Source organism: Rattus norvegicus, chromosome 6, assembly GCF_036323735.1.
Source record: "Rattus norvegicus strain BN/NHsdMcwi chromosome 6, GRCr8, whole genome shotgun sequence".
In the NCBI taxonomy this organism is placed as follows: domain Eukaryota; kingdom Metazoa; phylum Chordata; class Mammalia; order Rodentia; family Muridae; genus Rattus; species Rattus norvegicus.
Genome location: NC_086024.1, coordinates 73,479,841 through 73,495,050, shown reverse-complemented (window position 1 = coordinate 73,495,050; position 15,210 = coordinate 73,479,841). Strand labels below are relative to the sequence as shown.

The window sequence follows — 15,210 nt, the reverse complement described above, 5'->3', positions numbered from 1 at the left end:
CTGAAGACAGGATTTGTATCACAAAGTGGATTGGGATATTGCTGTCATGGGGCAAATCTTATTGTTTTATGGAGGAATGTGGAAGAATTTAAAAATCTGAACTAGAAAAGTGATTGAACATTGTAAGTGGATCAAATGAGCCATCCTAGTGGGAGATTAGGGAACTCCAGTGCTGAAAGTTATATGGTAAGGACAAGGCTCAAGACCTTTTGCAGTGGCATAACATTAACAACTGGACTACAGAATATTCTCATGATATTTTGGAAAAGAGTTGGACAGTTTCTGACTTCATTCTACGAACTTTCCTTTGGCTGAATTTAAAAGTAATGTACTAATTGCTTTGGTAGAGATTTCCTAATAGGCCAATAATAACTGTCCTTGGTGATTATTAGTAATCATTCTTATGAGGGTCTACAATACAATGGGCAGGAAGAAATACAAAACTTAGAATTTAAAGACAACAAGAGCACCAGGAAATGTAGTGTTTGACCCAAGGCTTGTGCTTAAGGAGTGAGTCCTGACCTGAATCGGAATAAAGGTTTGGCTGCCCTTGTGGCAAGACTATACACAACTAAGCTTCTAAAATGAGAGAAGCAAAGGCCTGAGGAGCTTCCTGTTCCTAGGAAGGAACAACAAACCAAAGCTCCGCAATTGCAACCCAGTGTGCCAGGCTCCAGCCCAAGCAAGCAGCCAAAGCTGGAAGTTCCAACCATGTCTGTGTGGCGAGGGATTTACAATCATGAAAGGTGCATTAGGGATTGTGGGATCTTTGCCCTCTGAGGCCAGGCAGGAAGTATGGAAGATCTGAGAGGCCATAGTATGAAGCTGTAGAAGTGAAGCTGGGGTTACACTGGAGATCACAAGACATTTGAAGTCCCAGAACCAGGAGACAGCAGTGCTGCACACCGGGAATGAAGCCAGCCCAAGAGGGAGATGTGTCCAGCCAAGCTAGAGAGGTGGGACCACTTTACATGGAGCTTAGGATTTGGAGTTTTCCCTGCTAGATTTTGGTCCCATATAGTCTTAGCCCCTCCCCATTTCTCCCTTTTAGAATAGTAATGTATAGTTGTCGTCATTGTGTGTCGGACGTATGTAATTTTCTTTTCGATTATATACTGGCTTACAATTGAAAGATTACCTTGGATTTCAGAAGAGACTTTGAACTTTTAAGTAGTGCTGAGAGTAAAGACCATGAACTTTCGCAGTGTGCCCCATCCTGACTTCCCCGGTATGATATGGACCTGAGACTGTGGAGACCAAAGAGTAGGATGTGGTGGTTTGAATGAGATCTGGCCCCATAAGCTCAGGCATTTGAATACTCAATGGCAGTTAGTAACACTCCTGAGAGGTTTAAGAGGTGTAGCTGGAGGAAGTACGTCACCTGTGGCGGGCTTTGAGAGTCTAAGGAACACTTGCCATTTCAGTTTTCTCTCTCTGCTGCCTGTTTGTGGTTTGAGACGTGAGCTCTCAGATGCTGCCCTGGGCACCTTGTCTGCTTGGTGTCATGTTTCCCTGCTGTGATGGTGATGGACTCTTACGTCACTGAAACTGTAAATCTAAATTAAACCCTTCTTGCTATAAGTTACATGATCATGATGTTTTATCACAGCAGTAGAAAAGTAACTAATATAGAGAGAATAAAATAGGATGGTTAACCTGTGTTAGTCAGGTTAGTTTATGATGTTAGCCTAAGCCAACACATAAGTCCTTCAAAGTAAAGGGCCCTCTGTAGCTGGAAGCAGAGGAGGAAGCGAAACACTGATGGGAATTTTAGAATGTGAAAACTCAACATACAATGAGTAGGGGAAGACCAGTGCTGAAGTAGTTGAGCAGCTCAGGGAGCTCAGGGCCTCCTGGCCTACAGTCAATAGGGAATGTGTACTGTCACTTGTCTGGCATTTAGTCAACCACCAGAATAAACTAGGAGGGAGGTTGTCCCTTAGAGCCCCCATGTAGAAGAATGGTATCCTAACAACTCACAGAATTGTGAGCTAATTGTGGTGCTTTTAATATTGCCACCAGCAAGGAGAATGGTGGGGAGATGGCAAAGATGAAGGCTGAGGAACACATCTTGGCAGTAACATTTCTGATATTTGACCCTGTATTTTCCCCTTCATCTATACGATGTGTACTAGTTCCATGTCTTTTTTTTTTCATGAGTAGTGAGTCTAAAAACCAACAGAAAAGCGATCAGAAAGAGACCAGGAAGAAAGCAGAAGCTGGAAGGCCAAAGATATCTTCTATGAGACCCCCCCCCATCATAGACACTCTTTCTTACATGATTCATAATTTCATTATCTTTCTGATGATGGCAGGAGGGGGCAGGCTACTTGTACAGTAACAAATGTGGTACCTGTTTTCTTTATAAACTAGAACCCCTTTCCTTTTGTTGGGTTTCTGTTTTAACTTGGAACAGGCAAGAATACAAGTCCAGCTTCCCGGCCAGGAGCAACACTTCTAGAACAGGTTCTTTGGAAGCAGTCCCCATACATTTGGATTTCTGACACTGTACAAAGAAATAGAGAATAATGTCCTCTTTAATTCACTGAACATTGATGATGCAAAGGAGATTCTCTTTGACCTGACAAGAGTTTGCATCAGTGGCATTTGTTATTACCCTGATAGAACCAGTACAGGTCGTCTAGACCAGAGGGAAACCATGGGTTTGTTCCTAAGAAAGATGATGAGATTCTTCAAACACATGTCAAAACTGCCATATTTTGAGGGCTGATCCCTAGAAGGTAAATGATACTGGCTTCGTCATATTCTTGTTATTAGGAATATCATTTGGAACACATCTTGGCAGTACCATTTCTGGTATTTGACTCTATATAATTTTGTGTATATTTTAAATTTTGTAATTTAAAAAGCATTAGTTAGTATTTCAACATGTGAAACCAGAGGTTGCTTACCAACAATTCAGTGAACTTACAATGAAAATCCATACACTGTATGTTTCTACAGATAAGTCATCACTGTATATCATTTGATGGCAGTATATCGTCACTGATATTTTAGATATATTAACATATCTAAAATAAAATCATTTAGATCATAAAGAATATTATTCAAATAATGATAAATTAGATAATAAAATTCATCTTTCAATAACATTTAATAAATTTACACTAAGCATCTAATATATCTCAGACCGTAGGAAGAGAATTCATTTGATTAAGTATGAACACTAAGGAGAATGCTGTCTTATTAGTGGAGAAATGAAGTCAATAACAATGTAATATAAATATTATGAAAGAAGACTATACCAAATATTCTGAAAATGGAGAGGACTCCAACTTAAAAACACAAGTCGATGAAAGCTTTTCAACAACTTGGTTTGTACCAAACCAATTGTCTCATTCAGACTGAGGGAATATTATGTATGTGAGCAGGAGAAAGAGGATGTGTGAGCAGGAGAAAGGAAATGTCAGTGTGCAAACAGAGAAGGATAGTATCTGGAAGAAGATCAGATGCTTGAAGAGAGTGTTTGAGCTGGAGGATGAAAACGAACAGGGGTTGATAGGTCTTCTATGCTTTGCTGGATGGAAGCATGTATTCCCAGAGCTAGTGACGAACACTTTATAAACCAGAATCACCTTGGGAAAATTATACTACCACTCTTTTAATGATTATCTTGAGAGAAAACAATCCCAAATCAAGGGGCGGGGGCGGGGGAGGGAAGCCGTTGGTTAAGGAAATACGTCAGAGTAAAACCTAGGTATACTGATGAGGACAAAAGCAAGGGGATCCGACGGAGAGGAGTGGGCCTTCCCTTGTGATGTACAGAATGTGATTCAGAGAGAGAAACAAGTCTGTTTTTAGAGTGACCCTAAGCTATTGGGCCTAGGGAATTCATTGGATACCAAAAGAAGAAGATGGTTCATTGCTGGAAGTTTTTGATTAAATATACATTCCAGAAGACAGATGGTTATAAGTTTCTGAAAATCAAGAGAGCTGTAGTGGATATCATTTTTAACCAGCATTTTATATTTCCCCCCCACAAAATGACATTTCCATATCTACCAAGGCATTATGAGCCATTTCCCTTTCATACAGCATTAGGTGACTATGACTTCTAGGACCACTAAATAGAGCAGAAATTGTAAGAGACTATAATTAGAAAATGGATGGAAAGCTGCAAGATCTCCATGACACAGGGCCACAATAGGATAGCCAGGAGGAGTCCAGGTGCGGATCCAGTACTGATAATGAAACAGAAGCCAGAGGCCTCCAGCCAGACCAATGACTCACTGCAATGAACATTTCAAGGAAAGCTATTTGGGCAAAAGGGGGTACCGTGTGACACACCATATCTTCCATGGCAAGGTGGTGTTTTTGTGTGTGTCTGATATTGTTTTGTTTTTGTTTTTTGTTTGTTTTCTTGAGGGGAGGAGTTGCAAGGCTAGATTTGAAGAGACTGAGAGGTGATGGAATTGCAGTGAATGTAAAATTTTAAAAAAGTCAATAAAAGGTTTTCTAAAGTAATTTTAAAAATTCAAAGAAAAACAAAACAAAAAAAAAGAAAATGGATGGAATGCTGTGATTTTCTCAACACTGAGAAACATAGTCAGTCCCCTTCCTTCAACAATGACACCTCGTGCTCCTGATCTCTTCCATGCACTGGGTTGTCCCTCCTTCAGTTCATCGTGCTGATTTGAATTCATTGTGTTTTAGCTTTCTGACGAAATGGTCAGAAGCCCTCACAGGCTTTGCCCATAGCATGTTGAATGCTATGCTGAATCTAATTCCTTTTATTCTCTTATTTCTTCCACCTTATATATTTGAATAGAATAGCGCAGAAGAAAGAAGGTGAAAATATGGCAGTGATAGCTTGTCACAACTTAATATCAGCCATAAATACTCTGGTTATAACAGATAGCAGCTCTGTATCATTAAAGAAGTGCTGATGGAGAACTATGAAGGCAAATGTATGCAAAACACAGCACACACATGGAAACCGAGGGTGAAGCTTAGTAACTTCCCTTCCTAATGAGATTCCTCGATTCTAGGAATGAGTATCCTTTCACATCCTTCTAGGAGCCCTAGGTCAAAGAGATTCTTGTCATGATCTTGGAATGGTATTTCCTCCCAGCTTTTGAAAGCCCTTACATTCACTCCGTAGAGATGTCATAGTCTGCAATGTGTGAAAGTGCACCATTTTTCCTGTGCTTGACCAAATGTTTTATTTCCTGGAAACTCAATTACTGAAACCCAACAAACAGATGGTCAGAGTCCTGCAGAATGTTGCTCCGCTGTGAAATGCATGCTCTGAATTCCTGCTGTAAACTTCTGAGTTAGCAAGGATTCTTCTTGTAGGCTACTGTACTCTGCCTTTGCAATGTTCAGTCGTTCTTCAAAGTCTATGTTTGTATTAAAAATTAGCACTGATCAAGTCACATGGACTTGGTTGGAACATATCTAGGTATTAATTAATTCCATATGTTCCATAATTAAAAATTACATTTGTGGCATTGATTACATGGGGAGATAGATAAAAGATCAATTTTTCCCTATTTATAGTTTTTAAATATTCTATTCTCCAGGCTAAATAAATATTTCAAAAATATAATGTTGGTGCTTGTGTAAATAAAATAGCTATGCTCCCTTATATACATATTTTTCTTATCATACATAAAAGATTTGATCATTTAGCTCAGTGGGATCATAATACAACCAATCCATGAGGAAGTATGACTTTGTCTCAACAATACATTATAAATTATCTATAAAAGATGACTGGGTATGGTAACTCACACCTATAACCCCAGCACTAAGGAGATTGTGGCAAGAGGATTGTCATGATTGAAAAGCCAGCCAGCGTTACAGTCAGTTCTAAGCCAGACTAGGACATGGTGTAAGACCCTTTCTCAGTTGTTTAGATGAAAGTCTTGACTGTGGAAAGAGTTTTTAGCTCTCACTTAATGCATTCTTTAAGAAACCTGTAAAGCAGTAGGCTGTGATAAAATGAAAGTCAAGGGCAGTGGAAACATAAGTTTACATTTCTAAAATGTTTTCTCCAGGTTGGGATGTATGGCCTTTACTTGGATACTGTCTTAAATATGCTGATTCTTTTAAAATCTATATATTTATCTATACATAATGTCCTGTGTGGAAAAATAGCAAAAAATAATCATGTAGTCTGTTTTATAAAAATACTTAATAGTAGCCATTTGTAGAGTCCTGAGTTTGCAATGAACATGCCACAAAACAGATGACAAAACAAAACAAAACAAAAACAACTCTAGTAATCTGTTCCATATGTTTTGGCCTAAGACATTTTGGGAATCTTTCCAGTCGATGTTAGATATCCTAAGCCCCACCCCATGTATGGGTCTGTTAAAGCTATGGTTTGGAGTAGGGAAAGGGAGAGCAGCATCTATCAATGGAGGGTCATTTACACCACCAAGAACTTGTATAGTCTAAGAAGCATAGGCAGGGATGCTCACAGATTGACACATTCAGATCACTTAGGCAGCAGAGTGTGTTTCTGTTTGTCTTTCCTTTGTTTTTCATTGAACCTGTTCCTCAGACACAGGCTTTGGGGATTTAAGGAGCCCAGGTTTCCCAAAACACTGCAGATATGCATAGTTAGATGAAACAGAGAAGGAAATTATATGCTCAGATAAGTTGGTGCGCTTGACAACTTCCTTGTGGAAAACCAGAACTTCAGCACAACCATCTTGTGGATTCTTCTGTGTCTATTTTCCCCCTGTGGGGAGTGGGGTTGTTCATTTTGTTCATGACGTGTTATGCTGATGTTGTTATTGTTTCTCACTGAAATACAGGTAAAAGCCATTGCTTTGTGCTGTTAGTATTTTGTTGTTTTGTACCAAAAAAAATGCATAAGGGCTTTTGTTGAGTCAGAACAGCACTGAAATTTGAACATTAAATAGGAAATAATATAATAGTCAGAGGAATTGTATGTGACAGCATATCAGGCACAAGGTAGCCATCCATGGCTAACCATTCCTCTGTTGTGCCAGCATATATCATATGGTCAAGCTATGAAGGACCCTTGCAGAGTGTGTTGTCATGACCAACCAAGAACTCAGTGATAAGAGTTCATCTGTTCACAGTGATCCTTGCTTTGGTACCTTCTGCTTCCTACAACAGCCTGTGGGGCTGAGCAGGCTGAGATTCTCCCTGAAGTGCTCCCTCAGTCAGTCATGTGTACTCCATGTATGAGTTTTCTCTCTTCTGCATTAAATATAAATTATATAGATGTGCCCACTATGATATTTTAAGACAATATGCTTAATATTGAAGATGATCCTAAGAAATTATACATATCTCAATATGGCATTCTAATTAAAACCTAATTAGCAATTCCCTATGCTAGAACTTACTTTTCTTTCAGTAGAGAAATAACTTCACTATGCATAGAAAATAAAGATATGTTTTTTTGGAAACATTAGAATTTCAAAAATATAAGGCGGCACATGTGGAATTTGAAGGTGCTAAGAATCTTAAGTGTTGGTTTCTCCAAGCTTTAAGCTTCTACAGTTTCATGTAATCAGTGAGCTTGCCAAACAGTATCAAAAAACTCATTTTCTTCAAGTGCTTTATTTATCTTTAATAGAACCTTCATCACCCTGGTGTTGTAAATTTGGAGTGTATGTTTGAGACGCCTGAAAGAGTGTTTGTTGTTATGGAAAAACTCCATGGAGACATGCTGGAGATGATCCTGTCAAGTGAAAAGGGCAGGTTGCCAGAACACATAACGAAGTTTTTAATTACTCAGGTAAGAAATCAATTAGAGACAGAAAAAATAGTATTCAATATCAGATGTTATCACTGTTTAACTACAGCTCTCTAGCCTTGTTGATTGGTCTCTGTTTCTGATCTAAACTGCAGTAGAAAATATTGCAAGGGTGCAGTATGTCTTCTTATTAATATTTTGTCATTTAGAGTCCAGCATACAAAATGAGTAATATTTAAGCTGACCTCACCATTAAAGCTAGGCTTGAAATTTTAATAATTCCATGGCTTAGACCTAGTCCAATGCAGACATTTAAGGCAGTGTTTCTGCACGTTTTGGTGACTCTTTGTCTACACCTGTGTTTGTTGCTGTATAATACCACGGAACAGTATGCTGCTTCTTCCATGGATGTTTTTCCCTAGCAACCTGCTATGTTAACTGTAAAGTAGTTGAGTGTCTTGAACATTAAGCAGCCATGACTGGTCATCATGAGGTTTCTTGGTGTTTCGAGTTTATGCTACGTTTCATTTCAGTCATATCTTGAAATTAGCTATATATCCTGAAATGAATTAGCAATATCATAAAATGAAGTTATTTTGGATGATTCTCTTCTTTATAGATACTAGTGGCTTTGCGACATCTTCATTTTAAAAACATCGTTCACTGTGACCTCAAGCCAGAAAATGTGTTGCTGGCATCAGCAGACCCTTTCCCTCAGGCAAGTACAAAGCTGCCTTCAGGCAGAAAACCAGCTTGACAGTTGGCTCCATGCAACCTCCTTGAACCCCACTCCCCCAACATACACACACACACACACACACACACACACACACACACACACACACACACCTTAAACCTGGAATCGTGTGAAGTCTGTCCCAAGCATTTCCCTTCCCTCCTTGCCTTCTGTTCCTGGACCACACTGTGTCACTCAGGCCTCATGAAGCTGCTCTGCATATACTCACCTGCTCTCTCGATCTGCTGTTGGACCACATTGGCAAAGTGGGCCCTGCCCTCTGTTGAAAGTATGACCTTGACACCAAGGATGCCATAGGATCTCAGGGATGCTGACTGCTCTCTGAGGCTGGGGACAAGGGCAAGCTTCCCTTTCCTACACACAGGGGTAGGGGAAAACTGGACCTTTGTTAGGGATGCTGAGTCTACAGTACTTGGCAGGGTGGGTGGCTGGCTTTGCTGTGCTAACATATTCAGGTCCTGCCTGCTGGCCCATAAGGAGCTAAGTTTGATAGTCACTGTAGGCCCCTGAGTCATGTGTCCACCTAGCCCTCATTCTTCATTAAAATCGCCAGTTTGCATGTTTTCCTACCTACTGACCAATTCTCAAAACTGGTCATACTTTATTTCCATATTTTAATATTTGGGATAGGAAAAACGGGCTTTACAGAACACTTTCACGAATGAAAAGCCAGTTTTATCTTGTGACATAAATTACTTTCTTCAAAATTAGAAGGTAGAAAGTAGCATTTCTTCTACCAGGAGCAACTCATGTCTGTATAATATATTGGTACCTTTGGCAGAGTTGAGCTAATGTAAACCAAACCCACCATTTCAGCAAATTCTTACTGTCAACAGGTGAAACTTTGTGATTTTGGTTTTGCCCGGATCATTGGCGAGAAGTCTTTCCGGAGATCAGTGGTGGGTACCCCAGCCTACCTGGCACCTGAGGTTCTGAGGAACAAGGGCTATAACCGCTCGCTAGACATGTGGTCTGTTGGGGTCATCATCTATGTGAGCCTGAGTGGCACCTTCCCTTTTAATGAAGATGAAGATATCCACGATCAGATCCAGAACGCAGCCTTCATGTATCCACCCAATCCCTGGAAGGAGATTTCTCATGAAGGTAATTTCTTCCCTCAATGCCATTGACTTCAATCCTCAGTGTTGAGCTTTCAATTGAATTTTAATTATTAACATGGGAAAAATGCTCATTGCACTCACTGTAATAGAAGCAAAAATTGTTTAAAAGTGGGTTGAGAAGTAACAAAAATTAAAATCTAAAATGTCTTTTGACGAAATGTGTGTTTACCAGTAAAGAAATGGGAAGTTTATGCTAAAAAGAAAGTGAAACAGCCAAGAAGAATTGTTCCCATTGGGCATGTTGTCATGGATGTGACAGCAGTGAGCCTTTACGGGGGTTTTAAATTAGGCTTTTTTTGAAGTCTAACCAACACAAGTTATGACATTGACATTTTTATTATCATACTGTATCCATTAATATTCTAAGCACTTTCTCTCCTGTCTTACTTCGTGTGGCAGTGGAGAATGAATATTTTATTTTGCCACTTCCTAGAAACGTTAGGGCTTTGCTTTTGTTCAGTATGGGAACATATGTATATGTGATGATTCCTTTAGAATCGGGTGCCTTGGCAATCTTACAGTATTTAAACTTATATTCTTGTTAATCCATACTTGGCTCCTCTTAATGGAATAGTCATTCTGTAAATGGCAAGGGCTGATGGGCCATAGGATATAATTAGTTCAGCGTTTTAAAAGTAGTTCTTCAGAGAATGGAGATTGGCGTTCATTTAATTCTCATTAAAGTCCCATAGAAATAAGTGCTATTTGTAGATATGTATCATGAAAACTAAGGCTAGTAAGTGATACCAGACACCCAAATCACCAGGCTAGTCAGTAACAGGGCAGAACTCACAGGCAGCCTAAGCATGATTGGTTGGCCACTGACCCTGTATTCTTGGTAGTTTCTTCATGATATGTCATTCAAAGTTTACAGTCAGTGTTCAGATTTCACTGTTTATGCAAGATGACATTCATAGATAGCCCTCACACTGACACCTAACAGTTAATGAATGCATTAGTACAAACATGGGAAGAATGTAGGTTAACTGCCAGAGTAGATGAGCCCCTTTGATACGGATGGTGTAAAATAGCAAGGGCTATCTCCATTATTAGAGCTTTAGTGCTTGTTACCATTAACAACAACCTTTAACATCCTCTTAATTTCTTGTAAATTATAGTTAAATTGATGTATCTTAAAGGAATCTGGACTACCTATAAAAGAACAATTGTGTATGGCTACGGAATTAAGAAATTAGAAAAAGACAAAGCGAAGGTATATTAGTCATTCTTTTCCAGTGACCATGTCTCTTGTTAGGAAAGATTGCCAGTTAGACAAGGTTAGCCCCCATGCTTCATATCTCGAAAGCACCAAAATACCTTTATGCTATTTCCAGATGTGAATGAAAACATTCCCTCCTTAACACCAGTCAGACACATCTCTGTTCCTGTCAATGGGAGCAGAAGATAAAGACATAGGTACTAATGGCTTTAAAACACAGTAATTAGAAAACCCCAGTTTACACCCACAATACTGTCCAGAATAGTATGTAAATGTGTTTCTAAAACAAATTAGTAATGAGTTATGCATTTGGAAAGATGGTCATTTATTTTCTTGAATTCTTAGCTAAATTTAAAATCACAGTTTCCAAATGAAGGGAATGAAGATTCACTATGGTTTAGCTAGTCAGAACTGCATTTTCAAAAGAGATAGAGAACTACTCCTCACTTGAAGAATGAAAAGGATGATCTGTGACTTTTTAGTAAAGGGAATTATGTAGAATATTTCAAAAGCCATTTGTATTTGACCAAGAAATACACATTTTATTTGAATGGCAAAGCTCAGAAGATTTCCCATCACCCACACCAGATGATAGTGACACAAGCCCAGGTAGAAAATGAAACTCTCGGTCTCCAAAATGACTGAGCATCAACTCAGGAATAAACTGACCCCTGGCCCCATATCCCCATGCCTACTCCTGGAATGTCCTTGGTGGAGGAGTCCAGGAGCTGTACTAATTGCTTACTGAGATCTGGATGGCAAACGAGTTATTTCTGTGCCTCTGAATGAACTTATGGTTGAGGAAAGAAATTAAAAACCTAAATTGTGTCACAATATCAGTTGAAGTGGCCCAAAATTCACTCTTTCCCACTGTCTCACTGAGAGTAAACAGTTCCCTGATTGGAAACTTCAGTGAGACTAGTAGTGGATAATTTAAAGCATATTGAAGCCGACGAACAGACAAGAAAACTAGAACCTGGTATGGTAAACACCACTATAGTAGATCACCAAGAAGCCTCATGATACTTCAGACCACATCAAAGTCCAAGAAATGAGAAGCCAGGCACTCATGATTGCAACAGCAAAAGGAGCAAGATCAGTAATTTAGTGTCTGAGATATAGTCAGATTTATACTCTAAGCATTTGCCTTCTTTACTTCATGACATTATCTATTAAAAGGGGTTATGATTCCTGTCTACAGAAGATAATGTGCTGCTCATTTCATATTGATACATGCTAGAGTCATATGAGATGTGGGAACACTAATTGAGAAAATGCATCCACAAGATTGGATGGTAGACTAGCCTGTAGTGCATTTTTAAATGGAAGGGCCCATCCCATGTGGGCCAAGCCATTCCTTGATTAGAGGAATAGTCTTAAGTTCGATTAAGAAAAAAAAAATTAAGGCTGAATGAAAGCACAGGGAGCAAGACAGTAAGTAAGCAGCACCCTTCCACAGCTCTGCATCAGCTCCTGCCTCCAGGTTCCTGCTCTGCGTAAGTTTCTGCCTTCACTGTGTTTGATCATGAACAGATATATGGAACTGAGAGTGTAATAAACACTCTTCACCTCATGTTGCTTTTGGTCATGTTGATTCATTCTTGCAATAGTAATCCTAACTAAGACAGGTAGTAATGGAGACTGGATGAAATAAAGTCTTAGAGGCATCTGTTCAAGCTAGGATATGTTCAGCCACCCTTGTGAATATTAAGTAAGAGTACTGCAGAACCCTAAGCTAAGCAGTTGGTGTCACTGGTAAACAAGAAATGGACTGACTAAATTTAGAAACTATATGAAAACTTCTGTTTCCAAATTCTTTAGGATTCGCTTTAATAACAGGACTTTGTTTCCGTAACAGAAACCCATGGCAAGAAAATAAGATAATGTATGGAACCCCAACTGGGAAATGTAAAAAGTAAACCTTAGATTCTGTTGGCTCCTGCAACCCAAGCTTTGTGCTTTCTTGCCATCTCAAAGCTGCTTTATTTTATGGTAACTTTCTTCTCAGGTTGTCTTTCTTGTGGTGCAAATTCTGCCCCTGCTTTGTCCAAGATTATCTGCTCCTGACTGCTATACCTGGTCTCAAATGGAAGTCTGCATATTATGGCGACAGTCTTTGAATGGGATACCAATTATCTCTGCTCCTGTCCCATCATACCCTTAGAGCAATCACCCATTCAAACCTCAGAGTGGCTAAAGTTGACTAAGAAAAAGAAAAGAAGCAACTACAGGAAAAAAGAAAAGAGTACCTAAGCTAAAACCAAACACAAAGGCATTAACAGATGGGAAAACAGGATTTGGGTGGTGTGTGTGGGGGGGTGGATCATATAATTTTTGGAAAATGGGGAAATAGTCCAGCAAATGTTAACAAACTGAAGTGAAGAAATAAGACTAGCTCACACTTACATAGAATCTGCCATACATAGAGCCACTCACTGAACACACTTACCATGCATGAATCATCATCAGCCCCTAACCATGAGGTAGATACTCTTATTTGAAGATGCACAGATGCAAGAATAGACCTAAGTAACCCGTGTGATTATTGGCAGTTTCAAATCCCAACTGCTTCCTTGGCTAGATGTTCCTATCCACAACACTTGTAACCTCTTGATGTTTGTTCCCTTAAGAGTTTAACTATTCTACTGTATTTAGTTTTACTATGTTTTCACTATTGTACCAGAAAAACAACACAGTATTTAAATCTCTAAGTATGAGGGAAATTGTATTATGGTTTAATGAAGAACTGATTCAACAGACAGTGCTATGTGTATAATTGTGGTCACTTCAGTCAAGTTACTTATCTCTGATTCTTAGTTTTCTAACTAAAACATGGTGATATAGATTGCTGCCTGGGATAGTGTACATATTAGATGAGGTTGTTCTAGAAATGCAGTGATTGACAGAACTATACTAGTTTAAATACCTTCATTATATTTTATATTCAAGCCTCTTTCCAAATTACTTATCTCATATCTACCCATTTATCATCAGATCATGAATCTATCTCGTGTGTGTGTGTCTGTGTGTGTGTGTATGTGTGTGTGTGTGTGTGTGTGTGTGTGTATGTGTGTGCATTAAATGTATTCATTCAGCCATAGCTAAAGTGAAATAAAAACATGAAGTTAAATGTTACTGAGGCTGGAGTGATGTCTCAGTGGATAAACATTGCCATGCAATGGTGAGATCTGCATTTCTACTTGGTGGCCCATTAGTATATCCAGAACTCTGAAGGCAGAAATAAGATTGGCCAAGCAAAATGGCCAGCTAGACTAGTGATATCAGTGAGTTCTTGGCCCACCTGAGAGACCTTGAATCAATGAATAAGGTCGTGAGAAACCATGGAAGATTCTTGACCTCAACCTTGGACCTCCAAATGGATGCTCACATGTGTGTAGTCACATATATGAACATACTTGCATACGTGCACACCACACACAAAGATACATAGAAAGTTATATGGCTTATAAGAATGTAACCAAATATATATTATCATGTACAAAGGAAACTCCACAGAATGAATCATGATATTAAAGCACTATACAGAGGAGAAAGTCTCCCAACAGGAAGGGAGTTTATGACATTAGCTCATTCCACAGCTATCTGTGGTGCTGTGTTTCATTTTATCACTTCTCCTGGATGAGTTGCCTTTATCATTACCCAGAGTATCCATCACTACAATGGCAATTAGACTTGGGCTCCCTACCACCTCCAGCTTCAGCTTATGGTAAGGGCTAAGCATATCCACCCTATTCATCCACCTTAAGTCCTCTCTTGAAGTGACCAGGGCCCTTGAACTATCTTTAAATGATCTCTTGCTGCATTTCCTTCATCGTATGAAAAGGAGAATCGCTGTCACTTAAATAACTAATAAACGTCCATGCAAAGCTACAGACAATTGTATGCCCCTCCTTCCATTACATTTTTAAAAGTTCATAACAGAACAGACACAGAATTCTCTGTGTTTGTCACATCTGATATATCATCAGAATGATCCCTGATATTACTACGATAATCTGAATACTACAAGCGAGACTCAGCCTATAACTCAAGAAACGGTGCTGTGGTGGCTGAATTTGAAAAAAGAAAAGAAAAGAAAACTAGAAAAATTGGCAAATAGTAAAAGCAGAAAAGTTTGTAAGACACAAAAATCTTGCCAAGCCTTTCACAATCTAGCTCTAGGTGGTCTGTAGACTTCCAAATTTGGCATGGTAATAGTGGGAGGAGCTCCATTAAAATGAGGATGAGTCTCCTTCTCTCTGTTCATTGTCCTTTGGCTAGAATGAAAGAAGCTTATAAATCAAATGTCCAAACCTTCATCTCACCAAGGGGGACCCAGAAAATTAATGAGGTACTCTATAAGGTCAGAGCACAGGACCCAGACACATGCAGATGAGATAACAAAGCCCAGTAT

General features: G+C 39.2%; 1 protein-coding gene across 15 annotated transcripts in view; it reads left to right on the top strand.

Moving 5' to 3' along the window:
- Nucleotides 1–15,210, top strand: part of Prkd1 (protein kinase D1) — a 313,794-nt gene that overhangs the window by 279,383 nt on the left and 19,201 nt on the right. For 14 of the 15 annotated variants that reach the window (NM_001412095.1, NM_001276715.2, XM_039113015.2 and 11 more), the window contains 3 exons: nt 7,580–7,741; nt 8,319–8,417; nt 9,293–9,560. In NM_001412095.1, coding sequence (NP_001399024.1) covers nt 7,580–7,741; nt 8,319–8,417; nt 9,293–9,560 — 529 coding nt within the window. Of the gene's footprint in view, nt 1–7,579; nt 7,742–8,318; nt 8,418–9,292; nt 9,561–15,210 lie in introns of those variants that run through there. The other variant, XR_005505595.2, reaches the window with a different exon arrangement.